Source organism: Camelus bactrianus, chromosome 1 (genome assembly GCF_048773025.1).
Source record: "Camelus bactrianus isolate YW-2024 breed Bactrian camel chromosome 1, ASM4877302v1, whole genome shotgun sequence".
Lineage (NCBI taxonomy): Eukaryota > Metazoa > Chordata > Mammalia > Artiodactyla > Camelidae > Camelus > Camelus bactrianus.
In genome coordinates, this window is record NC_133539.1 from 109,385,447 (window position 1) to 109,404,533 (window position 19,087).

At 54.0% G+C, this 19,087-nt stretch overlaps 1 protein-coding gene across 1 annotated transcript in view; it reads left to right on the forward strand.

Moving 5' to 3' along the window:
* Window positions 1–17,127, forward strand: part of KY (kyphoscoliosis peptidase) — a 42,593-nt gene extending 25,466 nt beyond the window's left edge. Inside the window, exons 9-11 of the mRNA XM_074370927.1 lie at window positions 7,232–7,420; window positions 8,748–8,938; window positions 12,691–17,127. Of these exons, the coding sequence (XP_074227028.1) occupies window positions 7,232–7,420; window positions 8,748–8,938; window positions 12,691–13,586 (1,276 nt within the window). The 3' untranslated portion in view covers window positions 13,587–17,127. The remainder of the gene's footprint in view (window positions 1–7,231; window positions 7,421–8,747; window positions 8,939–12,690) is intronic.
* The last annotated feature ends 1,960 nt before the right edge of the window (window positions 17,128–19,087 follow it).

Here is a 19,087-nt window from a genome sequence, read left to right on the forward strand (position 1 = left end):
GGGGGCCACCGAAAAGCCCCTTCCCAGGGGTGTGGACAGACTGTGTACTCTGTCCTGCAGGCTTCTGGGAGTGGGTCTTCTCAGGCCCCCAGGTATCAGCTGGCCAGGACCGCAGAGGGTAATTATCAAACCAAGAGTAGCAGCAAACACTTAAGGGTCCACAGTCGGGCCGTTGTGTTGTGTCAGTGTGGTGCAGTGGTCATGTGCCGTCTTGCTCCTGGGGCACACGCAACCCATTCCTGGCCTGACTCCCAGTTGTCCGGCCTCCCCCTGCCCCGATCACCACCGCTGAGTGCAGGCACATGTTGCTCCAACTCTCCTGCTTGCTCTATGCTCTTCCCTTCCCCCACCTCCAAGGCCCACCCCTGAGACCATAGGCCCAGAGGGGACCAGGGCAGGTCAGGCTGCAGAGGATGCCAACTCCTCTGCAACCCATCTCCCTGCCCCCCACATCCTCACCCCACCCCAGGCCCTGGCACCCCAACTCTCCAGGAACCAGGATGCTCACCGACCCCCTGCCCAGGCTCCACAGGCCCTACGTCCTTGAACAAGAGTAAAGACTCACACTGTTCCATAAAGTCATCCCAAACCCGGCCTCACCCCGCCTTCCAGCCCTGTGCCTTCCAGCAGTTCCCACACTCCAGCTGGACAAGCTCAGTGTGCTCCCCTCTCTCTAATACTCTCCCAGGCCCCACTGCAGGACCGCCCACCTGCTCGCCCTCTCTTGATGCCATCAGCACACCTATACACCCGCTCAGGTCTTGTGCTTTTATTTAATCACTTTTCTAAATTAAAAAAAAACAAACAAACACTTAACTGTAGATGATTTCTAAAGTGCACAGAAACAAAAAGAAGAAAATTGTACCCTGAATCCTACTACTTAGAGATGACACTTACCACTTTGTCATATTCTTTTCTGGACTTTGTTCTATCATGTAGGTGTTACCTGTGCTCATTTCCCCTTGTAGGTCTTACAGGTCTGTTAGGTCTTTTACGTCTTCGTCCCTGCCTTCCTGCTTCCCCTGTGAATATCCATCTCAGAATCCTACACACAGTAGGCCCTCAGTGCCAGGAAATGACAAGATATTCCTCGCAGACTTGTATGAAATCGACCTTACTCTCTTTTTAGATGAAGAAATAACCCTCAATCTGCTTTCAGTTCCATTTGTGCCTAGCATTTTTCAGAATGTAATTATTTTCATCTTAATTTGCAAATTGGAAAACCCTCGGGGTTTTAAGTCATAGAATAGATCCTTCTTTATCCAATAGAAGCCTTCTTAGCATGGTCTGAGAGTATCAGATTTAAGCCAGGAAGACTCAGTTCATTTACCAGTCCTTGATTTCCAGTCCCTAATTCACCACATATTAGTTTTATTCCTTTTGGAAGGCACCTAGCCTCTCAGAGCCTCAGTTTTCTCATCTGCACCCTGGGAACTCTGTTTCCCACCAGCAGGACTACAGCCCTAAACGAGAACATGCAGCTTGGAGTTTGCTAACCTGGAGGTTGTTGGGGTTTTTTTAAACTCTCCTGCCTTGTCAGAGTATGGGAACGTTTTTGCTGTGTAGAACTTTCCTGCAGACCCACATAGACTCACGTAGGCTCAGAAAACTGACATTTGCCTTGAGTGGAACTGTCAGCTCTCTGGCCTAGTCCAGAGGCTGAACTACAGCCAGATTCTGGCCCACAGCTGATCATTAAAACACATCCCAACGTTTTGCATCATTTAAAGTTAGGTTCCAGCCTGGCAGTTACCATGTGAAATGCTCTCCGCATTGCCTGGGACATTTAACCACACAATAGCTCACAGTTCTCTGAATTCCTTTAACTTTGGCTTTAAAGATCAGTAACCTTGTCCACGCATCTTTCCTAATTTCCCTTCTCTTTAAAATTACGGCTGAAGGTTTGGTAAATTCATTAGCGGATTCCTTAGTAACCGAGGACGTGTAATCCACACTTGCTGATTTATCCCTGCTTAGTTGTCAGGGTGGCCTCTTAGCAAGAGTTGTACCGATGCGGCCACCATTACTTCTGCCTGTCCCTGCCACCTGCCTGCAAGGGCCTCATTAAAGACTGATTTAATAAAGTAATTTGGTGGGGAATTCAGATATTTTTGCAATATCATTCATTCATCGTCTTTCCCGAGTAACCAACGTGCATTTATTTTTTGGTAGCGCTACTGCTTGTAAATGCTGGTCCAGTTTCTTCCCGACCTTCCGTGGTCCAGTATTAATGTCTCTCCTTTTGCTTCCGTTCCCCATGGCCTTGATGAATTCTGCTTACTTTCCTTGCAGGGGCAAAACTTAATTCCCCCGAATCCTGCCACTGAGTCAGCCTCTGTGATAATTCCTTTCTCTGTTATCACGGCTCTAGCACCACCAGCTAGCAGACTTCCCAGGGACTTTTGATAAAGCTGGGAGCTTATTACCAGTCTGAAGCTTTGATGCTGCAGAGACTGGTTGTCACCCATCAGATGTCAGTCTGTTTTCCATGCATCCTCCAGCTGTCACAATAGCGTGCGCAGCTCAGCATCATGTCCCAGACAATCCCAGAGCATCACTTGGTTCCTGAGGCCCCCAAAGGCTGGGAAGAGGCAGATGAAAAACCCTTAGCTCTGTCATAGAGGGCCACTGAAAGGGGCATCTGAACTCCCCCACCTTTATAGATACCCCAAAGGATGGTGCTCACAAAGGTGAATTACATCACTCTAGCAAACCAGCCTTAAACTTCACTCCGTATACCACCCAAAAGTTTATAGATGAAAAAAAAAACCCTCAGTGTACAAAAGAGCTGGTGCAATATGAGGCCTCCTGAGCATCAGGACAAATGAGCCCTGGTGCTGCTTTGGCCCCTGGCTGGCTGTGTGTCCCCAGGCAAGTCAGTCTCCCTCTCTGAACTGTGGATTTCTCATTTGTCAGAGAGGAGGCCCCTGAACTCAACCTCAGGGCTTTGGAGTGAGAATTATTACCTTGATTATAGTTACTGACCTGGACATAGGGTGGTATAAAAAAAGGGAAAGGGGGCCATAGAGCAGAAATACAAAGACACCGTCAAATTTACAAGAAATCAACTACATAAATTGTGAAATGTAAGTCATGGTTATGTCTGTCCTGCTGCAGTGTAGAAAACACAATTTTTTTTTTCTGTTCAGAATTTACTTTTATTGTAATAACATTAACCTTCTTGAGGATGAATGATTTCGGAACAGCAAGGCCCTAAAAATTCTAATTCACATATGTTTGCCCAGTTAAACTGACCATTGGGCTTAAAGTTAATAAAACCATGTCTCCTAATTTTACTATTAGAAATTACAATATTCTCATCAAGATACGGAAGAAGGGCAAGCTTCACTGCCTCTCCTACGGCTATGATCCCTGCCTCCCTCCGTCTTTTTCCACGTGGCTCAGCCATCCTGCGAGAAGTGTTCAGAGTGGAGGAAGTCCACTGTGTTCAGGGGCTGTTGTGTGCAGGGTGCACCGCCCACTGCAGGCAGCTCAGCCCTGCTGCTGCTGGGGCCGGACCATCTCTGTATAAAATGACAGTCACAGTCTGAATCCATCACCTCCTCCATTATTTCCACATTGGAAACCCCACTGGCGCTGGGATTTCCAAACTGTCAGAAGTGAAAACCAAGATTCTGTAGCCTGAGGTTACTAGGTGCATCTACATGGGTGATGTCTCGGCTCTAGGATGGCTGGTCAAAGCTCTCTCAGAGGAGGATGTATTTCTCGTCCTCTGCCCTTTCTTCAGTGCTCCCCCAGATCTTTCCAGCAAATTCCTCCTCCTTGGGGCTCTCTAAAAGGGCTATGCTTATCACTAGCATTTTAGTGGCTTTTCTTGTATCTGCCCCCCTTCCAACTACGAGCATGTCTACGGTGGCCAGTGAGCTTTACTTTTAGTATACTGTATTTTATTATGTTATAGTCCGTAGTATATTCTGAAAGGATAAATGGGGTCTTATTCCCTGGCACCTGGTATAGCGCTTTGCCTGGAGTGTGTAGAGTCGGTGATCTTTCGATGACATGAAATGGTGGAGGTTCATCCTGACTAGCGACCAGCAGCTGGAATGACTAGTTCTACACTTCTGCATGAGCGCTGTGGATTATTAACAATCATGCATTGCATTATGACTTCTTTGTCCAATTCATCTTGCACATGGCTGCCAGGTAACAAAATAGCCTCATCTCATAGTCAAGCGTGGCAGATGCTTACAGCTGAGGGTTTTTTTTCATCTTTGTTCTGCCCCAGGCCTTCCCCACGGCCCTCTCAGCTTCTCCCCAGCCTGTCAGAGGAGAATCACCCTCTAGAGACCACTTAATGCCAACCTTTCGTTTTGTCTGTGGAGAGCCTGGCAAAGTCACCCTGGAGCAAGCCCTCCTCTGCCAGCTCAGCCCGGTCCCCGCCCCCTCCAGCTGGGAGCCCTTGGGGAGGACATCCAGCCACTCACTTCTCCCTCCTCCAGCCCTTTCTAGGCTTGGGGCAGGGTTCTTACTCCTGCCCCCCTGCCATTTGGTGCTCAGACCATACCTTCACTTCACCTCCTGGGTGGGAGGATACCCCAGCCTGAGGACATGGCTTCTCCCAGGAGGACACCCAGGCAGAGCTTGAGCCGGCTGTCTGCCCACATCGGCACCCACTCCATTTTTATCACAGCACCTGGAGGCTGCGTGGGCACTCAGCGCTTCTTCCTTCCTTCCTTCACTCCAGGTGGCTCAGAGCGGAGGACGAGCCACTGTGGGCAGCGTGTCCCGAGGCCCATAGCTCCCCTCCCTTTCCTGCAGAGCAGCCCCTTCTCCAAATACTGCTGTTCCCAGTCCTCCCTGTACCCTCCCCATCATCCTAGAAATTCACATGCCCTGTCGTTCTGGGCAAGAAAGGAAAATAACTCAGCAGAGAATGTCATTTTCAGGTAGTTTTTACGGATTCTTTCCAATTAGAGAAGTAACCCATAATCGTTATTGAAAACTGTAAAAATAAAGAGAAGCGTAAAGAAGAATATTAAAATCGCCCCTAATCCCATTACGAAGAGACCAATCTGTCTCCCGTCTTCCATGTTGCGCACACACACACGCACAGAGGCATTGTGCTGATGGTGGAGTTTTACAGGCTCTTGTCAGTTCACAGCGTGTCAGGAGCATCTCTGACCTCACTAAATATTTTTCACAACATTCCTTCTCCTCACCCACTCTCTTGAGTATGTAGAGCCCTACCTCCAATGGAGGTACCTCCTGTACCTCTGTCCAATGCCTCTGGGACGCATGTGACCCTCCCCTCTCTGCTGGCTGTTTCCTCTAAGACTCTACATTCATTCGGATTGCCCATCCTGAGAACAAACCCTTGGGCCTCACATCTGGTTGCAGCTAAATGACGAGGGGGCTTTCCAGGAGTTCTTGCTGCACTCTCTTTCCTCTCCTGGGCTCCTGGGCTCCTGGACCCACTGCCTCTGGGTCCCCATTCTGCTTGGGGAGCTGGTAGTCTTTACCAGCAGAACATTCTGACATCCAGATCTAGTTTGTCTTGCTCTCTGCCCTGGTCTCCCAGGTGCTCCCGAAATCTTCCCATAGGGCCCAGCTGGTCTGTTCTTGTGGGATTTCTTAGACAGCCTGGGAGACCTGGATCTCCTTTTGTGAAGATGCAGGCAGAAACAGGTGGGGGCTGCAAAACTTCCCAGCCCAGGAGCCCCCCGCAGAGCAGGCCTGCCCCCTGCAGGAGAGAGCGGTTCCCTGGGGATGTGCGCAGCCCCCAGGGCAGGGTGGAGTCTGGTAACTACACCTTTGGCCTCACCAACTCTCTCTACAAATGATATGTACATAGAGATACATACTATTTAATCCAATATTCTGCTAATTGTTAATTCAAGTTCATTTTTATAGGGAAAATTTCCCCATTCTTATCCTGAATGCATGCCCATTTCACCCCATTACCCTGAGGCTCCGTGGCCTCTCGTTTAGAAAAACTGAGGCTCAGATCTGGTCGCTGGAAAGACCCTGGCTGCCCGGGGGCCACTTCCCTGAGATGAGCCCTGCCTACACCCCGGAGCGCACACCCGGTTCGTGTGAGGGGACGGTAGAGTCAGCAGACAGCTGTGCTGAGCCCCGTCCGCAGGGGCCACTGCAGACATCCTGGCTACCACGGGTTTGGGTGTTGATTATACCAGCATTCCCGGTGAAAGGAAAGGGTCTCAAAGAAGGAGCACCTTGTTCTGACTCACACACTGGCCCCAGAAGTGTCCGCACAGGGCATCTCCTGGGTTAGAAGAGCAGCCCACCCCTCAGATGCCATGTGGGGGCCGCCTGGCTGTGGCAGGGCTCTCAGGACACTGGCTGTGGCTGCAGGGCGGTGCCCACAGCCTAGGTCTGGGCTTCAGGGTTTCAGCTACAAATGCCCAGATTGTAGCTTGCCCATGGGGTCCCCAGAAGTGACCAGCACCCATCCCCTGCTGTCCAGGCCTTAGAAAGTCATCCCAGACTGGTTGTGAGTGGTTGGGGAATGCTAAAGCTCAGGCCGACTGGTCAGCATTTCCACTCCCAGAGTGACAACTACAAGGGACTCTTAAACCGTGGCCACAGCAATCGGTCAGCAAATGGCCTTACTGCTCTGTTGTGGCCCTGGCAGTCAGACCTGAGCCATCCTGGCAGTGGGCCAGTCATCCCCGGGTCACAGGGGACTCCCACTGGCCTGGCCCAAAGGTCCCCACACAGCTGTCCATGGTCAAGGCGTGGCAGGGGAGTGGGCTCACCCTCCGGTCCAGCACCCCTCGCTGATGCCCCACCCGTGTCATCTAGACCCAGCTCCTCAGTCGCGCCTCCAGATCCTCTCTGGTTCTTCAAGAACATCATCATCCCCCAGGTTTCCACGGTCCCCCGGTGGTCCTCGCTGTCGCACCGTGTCCTCCTGCAGGCTGCTGGCGGAGCAGTCAGGCAGGCTCTGGGGAGAGACATTCCCAAGTGGTTTGTACAGTCTGGAGGGAGGAGCAGACAGTGGAAACTGCAGCTGGTCTGTTCCAGTGGGAGCAGCCAACCCTGTGCCCACCCCCCTTGTCCCCAGGTCCTGCATATAAAAGCCCTCAGGCTGTATGACTGTGCAAGAGGCAGGAAAAAGGAGAGACAGGGAGGGACTGATGGACAGCAGAGTGCCTGAGGCCTGGGGCCGCAGACAGGCTTGGGGGAGGAGGGGATCCAGCCTCCCCACCCACAGAAGGAGCGACCTCTCAGACCCCCGTCCCGCCCCCAGGATCGCCGGTGTGCAGTGCATGACCGTGCCTGGCTACTCCAAGGGCTTTGGCTACCAGCCGGGGCAGAGCTTCTCTGGAGAGTTTGACCATGCCTGGAACGCCGTGTACCTGGAGGGGCGATGGCACCTGGTGGACAGCACCTGGGGCAGCGGCCTGGTGGATTCCACCACCTCCAAATTCACCTTCCTGTAAGTGCCAGCCTTGGTTCTGCGGGGTGTCTGGTCGGTGGAAGGAGGCAGCAGCGGGAGAAGGCGGCCAGCAGAGGAGGAGAGCAGGGGGGCCTCCGTCTGCTGCTGGCCACTCCCACCCTTCCTCGGGCTTGGGAGTGAGCTAGCTCCAGGCCGACTGTAAGAGCCTTGATCTTTCTGTCACCTCGCTGTCCAATGACTAAATCCCCCCTGGCTCCTGGGCACTCTCCCCACCCAAGTACTAAAAGACAGTGTCTGCCTACACACGGGCCACATGCACAGAAAGGCAGGCCTGAGAAGCTTCTTTAAGTGTCCGTAGGTTCCCTCAGGCCTTTGGCCATTGACTGTGTTCCATCCACAGATGCCAGAATTCTCTTCCACTGTTTCTCCCGGACACTGGATTCCTTTCCCTCCTCTCTGGGCTGAATCAGCCACACCCCATCTCTGAGGAAGGGGCTCTGGTTTGTGGGAAGGGGCACTATGCTGTGCCGGGTCACCGTGGCCACCATGGGGCAGGGAGGCTGGGGTGCCGGGGCTGGAGTGTGCAGGTCTGGCCTCCGAGGTGCCGGCCTTATCTTGAGGCCATGACGTTCCCACTGGGTCTTGATGTACATCAGCAGCTCAGGTGGCTTTTCATCCGGAAGATGAGGGCGCTGCCTCAGTTGTGCAGTTTAACCTGACGGTCCTTCCCACAGGGCAGATACAAGCACATGCACTCGGCCCATCCACACAGGGCGCGTCCAGTCACAGCCCTCCTCCGCTCTGTCAGCTCTGAGCACTGCTCGCCTTGGGCCTCGAGGAGGCTCCCCCATTCCAGCTGAGTTCCCTGTTCTTCCGCTGATCCCCATCACTGACCTCCAGAGAGCCGCTTCCAGGGACTGCGTCAGGGCCTCCTCCCTGCACAGTGGTGCACCCCGGGCTGCGTGCAGAGCTGGTGCGCCCGGCCTTCCCTCCCTGCTGTCCCTCCATGTCACTAGCACCTAGTCCGTGGGGCATGGATTTGCTCGAATCTCTTTGGTTTTGAGAGCAAGGGGAGCCCACTCTCCACCTGGACTGCGCCACCTGGGCTGTGACCTTCTCGTAAAATGGGCCTCAGATCCGGCCTTGCCTCCTGTTTCTGGAAGCAGCCACTGAGGGGGCATCTGCAGTGCCGGTGTTAGGGCTGCAGATGGTGCCTCTTCCCATCAGGTTGTGGGTGGGACCCTACTGTGGATGTGTTAGCTGAAAAAGTAGGCCCCAAAGACCCCCTGTGAACCCCACCTGCTCCTCTGCACGGCTGAGCCCCCCACCCACCCACACGGGTACTGACCAGCTCTTCCCCCTCCAGCTACAACGAATTCTACTTCCTCACGCACCCTGCGCTGTTCATCGAGGACCATTTCCCAGACAACAAGAACTGGCAGCTGCTAAAGCCTCCACAGTCCCTGAGGCAGTTTGAGAACAACATGTATCACAAGAGCGAATTCTACAACAAGGGGATGCTCAGCGCCCACCCGGAGACCTCCACCATCAAAACAGGTAACCAGAGCTGGCCCAGCCGGGCCAGGAGCTCTTCCTGCAGCCTCTGAGGTCCGCGCTCCCCGCCCAGCAGGTCAGGGAGCCAGGGCTGGTGGTCCCGAGCGGGGTGCGTCTCCCTCAGCTGACTCAGCAGGGAGAGGACTGGCTACACACTCCTCCCAGCTCAGGTGCCTGACAGATGCTCCCGAACGCCTGGCAGAGAGTATGTGTTGGCCCCGCAGAGCTGGGATCTGTGTGTCAGTGGCCTAACCCGCTGGTGGGGGAGCAGCGGGGGTCTCCCAGGACAGAGTGCTAGGGGGGTGCTACATTAGGGAGGTGGCCGCTGAGCTAGGTGTTGGGAGCTGAAGGAGAATGAGCATCACAGGACAGGAAGGATGCAGCCACCCTTCGACATCTGAGCTCAGGCAGCCCAGACGAGGGCCGGGCTCCAGGGGCATAGCCTGGCCTCTCACAGCCTTGTCTCCCCGGCCTGGTGCTACTGGTTCTGCCCGCTACTCTGCCTCCTTCCCTCTTGAGGCAGGACCAGCCTCTTCCAGCCGATTGCCCTGGGGCTGGGCAGTGCAGGACCGGGACTGGGCTGTCCCCAGGGCTGGCTTGGACTGACATTTGCTCCCCACCTCCCCCATCAGGCAGCCAGCTGGGTGTGTTTGTGAACCCCAGGGTACATGGCAGGCCGGGCTTGGGGGGCCAGGACCGCAGCTCAGGGCTTAGCACAGCCGGGTCAGTGCGCCCCCATACTTTCTGCAAGCACTGCCCATGGGCCCCGTCTCTGCACCTGGGGGCCTGTGTGCTCCCAAGAGGGAAGCCGTGAGCTCACCCAGTGTTAGCACAGTGGGGTCCTTGGGGCAGACTGCGGGTGATCCCCAGGCTATGCTGCAGGGAAATGGGGACACGAGGAGCACAGGCACCCCCCACATTGGTCCCAGCTGCCTAGTCCCTTCCACCTCACAATGGCCTCCTTAACCAGGCTGCTGAGCTCTGGAATACTTTTGAAAACCACAAACACCTGGCAGCTCCTGCTGCGAAAATAACAGCATGAGGCTGCCGTCCTGAGAATAGGGCAGCTGCACGGATGTCAGGTCGGGGGCCGGCTCTGTCCGTCGTGGGCCACGGGGCCACAGGGAGGAGTGGGCCAGGCCACACCACTGTCAACACAATGCCACCAAGGAGTTTGCCTTTTCAAGAGACATAGACATGTTAACGCTGGCTTTCTCAATATATAGTAACCTAAAATTTGATTGCATATTCATGAAGCATATTTAAAGACTATGTCTTTGCTGGAGCTCATTTTGTTAAGAGTGGAGATGGGAAGAAAGCAGAGAGGGAAACTGAGGGGGGCAAAAGGCCGGGAGGGGAGAGCAGGAGAGGGAGAAGGAGGGACGAGGGAAGGAAGAGATCACAGGCTCCTACAGGGTCCCTGGGGGTCTCCAATCCTTTACTTCAGGTCTTCCCAGCTGTTCAACTCACCTTTGCCAAGAACCCCCTGGGCCAGGGGCCCTGGCCAGGCCTGGCATGCGGCAGGAAAGGAGGCGGATGGGCCTTCCCCACGTGCCCACGCCAGCAGAGAGGACAGACATTACACAGAACACAGACATTTCACAGTGGTGCTAAGTTCCCTGAAGGAGCCTCGGGCGAGGAGAGGGGCTTCCTGGCAGCTCAGCCTAACCCCAGGGCATCAGGAAAGCTTTTGTTTTTTTGTTTTGCTTTTTGTGGGGGGAGGTAATTAGGTTTATTTATTTATTTATTTACTTACTTATTTTTTATTGGAGGTGCTGAACCCAGGACCTCGTGCATACTAAGCACACGCTCTACCACTGAGCTATACCTCCCCCCCAGGAAAGCCTTCTCTGCAGTCAGAACATTACGTTAAGGTCTTATCCAGGTTTGGGGACAGTGGAAGAGGGAACAGCAGGTGTGAGGGCCCCAGGATGTGAAGGGGTGTGCTGCTGGAGGCCTCTTCACTGGTCTCCAGTTTGATGGTGACCCACAGAATTGAGCCCACTAGTGACTGCGTGTATATTTGCAGGAGCCCTTGGGCTGCTGTGTGGAGGTGCTGGCAGGCCCTGTGCATCCAAGGTGAACTGCACAGGGACCTCACTACCACCTGGGATACAAGATGGAGCAGGCTGGGGGCCACGAGGAGTTGAGGGCTGAGATAGCTTCTGCCCCTTGAGTGGCTTAGAAGAAAAAGAGAAGGGAGAAGAGGGATTCAAGTCTACTGCTCTTGGTCACTTTCCTTTGGAGGTTTCCAGGAACAGTTGTCCCACAGTGGCTGACAGCAGTGGAGAAAGTGTAGACAAAGAAAATAGCACAAAAGCACAAAGATCTCACAGTTAGTGTAATGGGAAGAGAAGGGATGGTAACAGAGATCGGATGGTGGATCACAGGGGTGGGGAGAGGCCAGGATGGAGAGGGCGGTGGACGAAAGGTGAGGAGAGGACTTCCAGGAGGGCATGGCCAGCAGCCCAGATTCTCCAAGGAAGTCACTGAAGACTTTGGAGAGTAGAAGCAGAGGCCAGATATCAGAGAGCTGAACTGGTGGAAGGGAACTGTGGCGGGGAGGGGTTTGGGAGAATAAGGTAGGTAAGGAGTCAGCTGTGCCTGAGAAGGGAGGGAAAGTCTTCCAGATGGAGGGACCATGAGGAAGGCGGAGGGGAGAGGCCAGCTGAGCCTCCACCCCTGTCCTGTGGCCTGTGTGGGGATTCTCACTCCCAAGATGGGAGGTAGCGCTGAATGTAGTAGCTGAGCAGCTTGGCTTCAGGGGACCTCGTGGCTGATTAGATCGGAAGTCTTGGGACACTTGTCCTAAAGCCTGGGCATGGCTTTCCCCCTCCCCAGCAAGAGCACTGGACCCCTGGCTGGGGAGAGTTACCAGCATGGATCAGACACTAGTCTGTCTCCTTCCTTTGTGCTCATCCGTGAATGGGGCCAGGGAGGTGGCTGGGATGAGGAGCAGGGGATCATCTTCTGAGAGGAAGGCAAGGCGAGGCTCTCAGAGAAACCCTGCCCCTCCCTGTGGTCCTACAAGGCAGGGAGGACCAGGTAGGAGAGTGCCCTGGGCTGCAAAGACCAGAGAACTGACCAGGACAGAGAAGACAGCGCTGGACGGCAATGGGAGCGGTGGGAGGGGTGGATGCAGAAGACCCTCCCATGCAGCCACTGACTTCCATCAAGAAGCCTGGGGTAGGGGAGAGGGGGAGACAAGGAAGCAGCCCCACCCCTTGAGCACAGTTTCCTGGAGGGAAGCCGCTCCAATCAGCTTTTAAAGGTAATGCATGGACATGACAGCCATGACACTGTAATGATCTGATGCTGGAGGGAGCAGAGTGAAAGTAAGATGAAATTTGGAGGTGACGGTCAAAGGGTGGCTCTCCAACCAGCGTCTCTCCCTGCCCTGGAATCAGGCTAACCCTCTGTGCAGTCTTCATCTGATGTGAATTAAATGGGCAAAGCGATACAGCTAGGGGGCAGATTTTTTTTCTTGAGATCGACCCCCAGCTTTCAGCTCTCTGGAAGAAAACCACCTCGAGGGAGTAGGGGAGCCCTTCCAGGGGTGTGCAGCCGCGGCTGAGATCCTGTTCAGTGACGTCACACTTGTGGCTGAAAGCTATCATAGTGAAGGTATCTCTGCCGTGGAAATGGGCAGAGGCTGTAAGTCAGGGCCTTTCCCCCAGAGATCCTATTGTTAAACATTTACTGGCACGTGGGCACATGCTGACCCCATCTCACCTGACCCTGGCTCCTCTCCACAGTGAACGGGAAAGCCACGGTCACCATCGAGAGCTGCGCCCCGACGCTGTTCATGTTTATGCTCAACGGTAAGCAGGAGCACGGGCTGCTGAACCTCAGGAAGAACGGGATGAAGCTGGACGTCTACCCGCCGACCGTGGGCACCCACAAGCTGCAGATCTTCGCCAAAGGCAACTCGGAGATCTACAGCTCGGTGCTGGAGTACACGCTCAAGTGCCACTACACCGACATGGACGTCCCGCTGCCTGCGGAGCTGCACCAGCCTGTGGGCCCCAGCTGGTTCTCGGAGCAGATGGGCATCGTGAAGCCGTCCCACCTTGAGCCGGTCATCTACACCAGCGACGGGCGCTGCTCCGTCAGCTTCGGCGTGGAGGAGGGCATCAGCGTCCTGGCGTCGCTGCACGGGGACGACGGCCCCATCACCGAGGAGACGCAGCGGCGCTACATCTTCCAGCTGCACCGGGAGAAGCGGACAGAGCTCAAAGTCCAGCTGCCCCACGCCGGCAAGTTTGCCCTCAAGATCTTCGTCAAGAAGAGGCAGGAACCAGGCAACTACATCTTCGTTTTCAATTACCTCCTGTGCTGCACCAACGCCAAGGTGAACTGGCCTGTGTTCCCCGAGAGCTTCGGCAACTGGGGGCCGGACAACGAGCTGCTGGAGCCCCTGTCGGGCGTGCTTCCTGCCAACCACAACGTCCCGTTCAAACTGAAGCTGCACGGCGTCGCCAAGGCCCTGGTGAAGGGGCAGGACACGTGGCCCCTGACCCTGAACCACGAGGGCTACTGGGAGGGCAGCTGCAGCACGGCCGGCTGCCAGGAAGTCTACGTCATGGTGCTGGAGAATGCCAACCACAACTTCTACTCCTACATCTTGAAATACAAAGTGAATGCCCAGTGACGGCCTGGGCCCCACCACCGCCTGCCGGGGCCCTCCGCCAGGCCCTCCTGGGGACGGCCCAGGGGCAGTGCAGAGAGCCCCGGACACCACTGCGTCTGCATGGAATCCCGTCTAGGCCTCTGCCTCAGTCTCCCTGCTCCGCCGCCGGAGCAGTGATGCTTGTGTTCTGATGGCCGAGGGGACAGAGGCAAAGGCCCTTTAGAAGAAAAAGGTGCTATGTAAATCTAAGGTATTGTAAACTGTACCCCACTGCCCAGATGCCCCCTTCTCGTGCTGATACTGCTGTGGTTGCTACAGGGCTGGTGTGGGAATGCAGGCATGCTGCCCGGGCCGCGGTGGGGCGAGAGAAGAGGTACGTGCCCTGCGAGGCTGGGTCATCCTGAATCCTCGCACCCTCCTCAAGTAGCATCACAGTGTTTCTCACCAGCTCCCCAACCCCAGGGGGAGGTGGGACTACCATTTTTACCCCAGACCTGACCACCTTCCGCATTCCTGCTGCCACTCCTTGCTCTTTGAGGGCTGGGGAGGAGGTGTGGAGAGGAAGCTAATTGCCCCTCAAGTGGCTGGAGGCAGAGGGCCTCCACAATGCCTGTGTGTGCTGGGAATGTGGCAACAGAAAAGTTATGGGAGATACCAAGGCAAAGAGCAGCCAGTGCCCACTCTTGAGTGTCCTGGGTGGGGGCCAGGGGGTTCAGGGACACATGGCAGTCCTGCCACCTGAGCCTAAGGGCATGAGACCTCCAACTCTGCTCTCAGAGGGACTGATTCGGTTCACTCGGCCCCTGCAGGTCCCCCTAGAGCCTGTGCCTCAGGCTGCAGCTGGCACCCATTACAGGGAGCCTCATGAGGCTGGGCCCTTGGGGAACCCTGGCCATCACCCTAACTAAAGACCCAGGCAAGGAGGAGTGCAAATGCTGCAGTGCCAGGGGGACCCCCAGGATAACAGGGCCCCGTCAGCCCCCAAGATCCCTACCACCAAAGCCATGCCTGCGGAGATGCCGATCTGCCCTGGGAGCAATTTCTGTGCTTGTCCCTATCCCATCCCCTCCCTCCCCTTCCTAGACAAGAGAAACCCCCCCAGGACCCCCCTCCTATAGGGACAGTTCCGAGCCCCTTACTTGCTCTGACCTGAGAAGCTTCGGCTGCCCAGCCAGCCCTTAGCAGCACCTCGGGCCAGCGTTGCTATGGCAACAGTGGAAAGGCTGTCTCAGTGAGGGCAATGAGAGGGAAGGATGGAGGGGCCTTGAGCGGCCATGTGTGGCCACAGCAGCGCCATCCCAGCACATGGAGACACTGGAGGTGGTCCCTACGGCCCTCCTGCTTCTCCAGCTCTACAGCCCCTGCCTTTCAGCACCTTGGCCCCTGAGGGGCAGCACTGCCCAGCACTCTGCCCACACTGCCTACCCTCCAAATGCCCCTGGGCTCAGTTACAGCCAGGGCCAGCCAGGATCCTCAGAACCTCCTCATTTATTCGTGGAGCACTTAATAAGCACCACACTGACCCTCCACACTGGGGCTACAGAGGGAATGGAAGGGCCCTGCCCCACCATCCCAGAGCTCAAGGTGGGTGGCAGCAGCCACCCCTGCCCACACCTGTCTCAAGTTCCAGTCTTCCAACACTTCAGTCCATCATTCCCTGGGGTTCCACCCCCAAAGATCCCCACTGCCACCCAGCATGGACCCAGTCCAGAGCAATGTGATGGGGTGCCTGTTCTGTACCAGGCTGGGGGCCCTGGAACACAAGGGCAGTACACCTTGGGGGGCTGAGCCGCCCTGGCCTGTGTCCAGCATCCTCTGGCAGGCTCTGCCACCCAGGCATTCAGCACCATGTCACTCACGCCTGGAAAATGCACAAAGGCCACAGAGGCGGAATCGCTGTGCACCACAACAGGGAAACAAGGGAGGGTTTACACCCTGAAAACAGCCTTTTCTCATTCTTTTGATTTTATAGGCTGAAAGCAACATGCTGTGTTTCATCAAAATAATAAGTGCCTTCTATGACTCATGTCACTCACTGGACCCAGAGCTGGCTGGCTCATCTAGTCCTGCTGAGAACGACATGCATCCTTTACAAAGCAATGTAATTAATCAATACATTCTGGGGCGTGCAAAGGATGCCACCCAGCAAAATAGGAGCTTTCCCAAGAACAGAGAAGGAGGCGCAGCCTCTCAAAGCGCAGGTGGAGCATCAGCCTCCCCTCCCTGCTCAATTAACCAGGCGCCCCCGCCCCTTGTAAAGACAGCTGTAGACACAGTCAGACAACACCTGCATTTCTATCCACTGAATTAAAAACACACGAAATGAAATCCAATCTTCATGAATTTTTACACGCATGCTGCTCAGGGTAGAATTCGGGGTTGCGTTTTGAAGTCTTTTATTCAAATCCCCATCTTTGTTTCCCGGTCGAAGCGTCCCAGCGGCCCGTGGAATGGCACGGGCGCCCCCTGGTGGCCGATATGCGGATCTGCCGGCGCTGCATCCCGACCCCCGACCCCCAACGCTGTGAGGCTGAATCTATCACTGGGGTTTTAGGCAGAAATTGAAAAATGCGACTGAGATGTTTATGTTAAATTCACTGGGTGCTTTTTCATGGCTTCTCAGCGCTTCCTGTGTGTACATGGAGTACGTCGTTGCCACGCACAAGCTGTGAAGCGAGGCTGGGGGCTGCCTCTCGTGGTGGGAAGACACGAATGTAATAGGACTGGGGAGTGCTTTGCCTAGAAATCCCGTAGGAGTGTATGGGACAGCTTTGACCACACTCATTCCTACGCCAGTGAAGGATTGAAACTGATCGAACTCAGAGAGCTTTTGCTGCAAGTCCTAGGATGGCAGCCCTCAGGCCACATAAGGGTGTGAAGGGTTGGGGAGGGTTGGGGAGAACTGAGGAGTGGGATAGCACGAATGGGCTACAACCACAACCGCAATTACCTTCAACTTGTTTCGGAAGCGCCACCAACACAGCTGGACTCCGTTTTCAACAATCTGATTGTGATCATTGTGTGTTCCCCCTATGTTACATTGTCCCTCCGGGACAAACTCCTTACAGCCTGCTGAGAGTAAAAGGAGGTAAATAGATAACTGAAGCATGAAGGATTGAGGCTAGACATAAAGAAGTATTTCCTGTTGTTAAGCAGGAGGGACAAGTTGCCAAGAAATTTTGTGAAATCCTCTTCTCCAAAGGACTTGAATAGTAAAAACGTTTTCCCAGTGGTCTTGGGTCTTAGAAGACAAGATTCTCTCCAAAGCAGTGAGTCCTTGAAATACACTAGCTCACCCTCAGCCAGCGAGAGAACCGTACTGTTGCGTCCTTTGCCACTGGCACAGTGTTCAGAGGTGGGGGGCATCTGTGTCCCACGTCAGTGTTTACCTGAGGTCGATCAATTCTTTTCATTTGAGTGAGTAGCTGGAACTCTGAAGAGGTGTTGACTTTTCATAATGTGTGCATTGAGTTGTGTGGGCCAGTGGCTGTTGAGTATGCTTTCCCCACATTGTTGCTGGTGTTGTTTTTCAATAAAATTTATATTCATTTTTATCCAACAATGTAATTATCGATCCATTCTTATCAGTGTTCTCACAAGGGGAGGAAAAACAGGAAAAAACACTTTCATGTTCAAAGGGAGCACTAGGGAAAAAAAATCAATCTCCCAGCTATTTGAATGTGATGGTGAGATGCTATTTCACATTAAAGGAAACATAATTAGGTTAGCTCCAGCCCCTCTCTGGCTCACATGCCTTTGAAGAACGTGAAGGCAGTGTTTCTTTCATTGAATCTTGTTTAACTTGAAGTTTTTTAAGTCGATCCTAATTTCTGTTTTTAGTGAAAGAAAAAAAAATTCCAGAAATGCCTATCAGCCTACTTTTTTGATTGTTTTGAATATACATAAATATATATTTGTTGATATTCATATACTTTGCAGAAACTTTTCAGCAGGTTGCTTAAGCAGATTATTCATAAATTAGACATTTAGGGAAGTACAGAAAATGAAAATCAAGATACCTCTGAGAAGCTGCTGTAACCATGGAGACCATTCTTAACAGCTGTAATGTGAAGGACAAAAAAACTCACGTTCCCATATCTGGCCCGCTGCACCCCTGACTGCTAGACCCACAAACACGACGAGCCCCATCACGCTTCTCCTTACGAAGGAGCCCACAGGTGGACCACATCTTTAACAGCATAGTTAAGAGGAAGTCAGAACAAACAATCTCCACAGAATAGAAGGAGGAACTCTTGAATTACTAGAACAGTCTGAAAATGCCAGCCTGGGGCTGGAGTGGATGACCTCTAAAGTCCCTTCCAGTCTGGAGAGTTTGTGATGCTGTGTCTCCGTGAACAGATGCTGGCAGGTGGTAGACCTGGGATTGTCAGCGGTGGAACATCTGAAGGGCCCTGCTGTGTTAAGAGCCAGCCCTGCAGCCCCCGGCAGACTGCGCTGCGGGCTTCTCTCTTGCCTGAGGGCAAGGGGCTGGAGACGACCCAGCAGAAGGACCAAAGGGGAAGCAACAGCCCCGACAGGATGTTGCTTCTCTCTGATTTTGCGAGCAGAACTAAGGAAAACTGAAAATCAGGCAGCAATTGGAATACCCTCTCTCGGATGTTCCCCCTGAATTCCTGAGTCAAAAGATACTGAACCAAAGTCAATTCTCTCCCCCAGACTACCTCCATCTGCTCCTGGGCCCCAAACACAGTAAACACATCCCCAGCCCCCAGGAACCTGCGACAAACTCGTGGTGCCCACCAGTGACTCCTGCGTCTCCCTGGGTGAGGAAATCTGGTCCATCCTGCTGTGTTCCATATCTGACCTACTCCTCCAACTCCACTGCAAAATGGCAAATCTTTGGTTATTTAAGACCAAAAAGCAGAAAAATTTTCTCCCGGCACAGCCTGAGTACACGGGACTGTCTTCGGGAGAGTTGATGTCTCGGAAAACAACGGTCCAGTGAATACTCAGAGCTCCTGATTCTTTGAGCATCGTTATCCTAAAGTACCTCCTCTAAAAAGAAGCACCTGCAGGATGAGACATAAAAGAGACAGAGATCCTCAAGGTCCTTGGTATATCCAGTGGCAAAGCTTGGTCACGAGGGTTTGAGAATGAGAAGGGAATCTGGACTTAAACCAGCTCTCCAGATGTTTGGTCATTGCTGCCTGGAGGACTGTGTTAAGAAGGATTCTGAGGTCACGTGGGGATCAGTAGGAAAGAGTGCTGTGATTGGCTAGTGATCTACAGACTCGGGATTGAAGGGTGAGGTATGCCATGTGTTTGCCAATTCTGCCTTCAAGGTAGCCAAGCGCGGACGAAGACCAAATAAGCAGGAGATTATTCAGACCAGGGGGTAAACCCTGGCCTCCTAGCAACCTCACCCACTGATGAACAACCAGTCAACTCCCACCATAGGCCAGAGGACACTCTGGAGGCATCCCGACCACCGCTGGGCTCCAGGAGGTGGCCATGCAACCCACCGGCGTGGAGCGCAAATGCAGGCAGTGCACAGCGCTCCA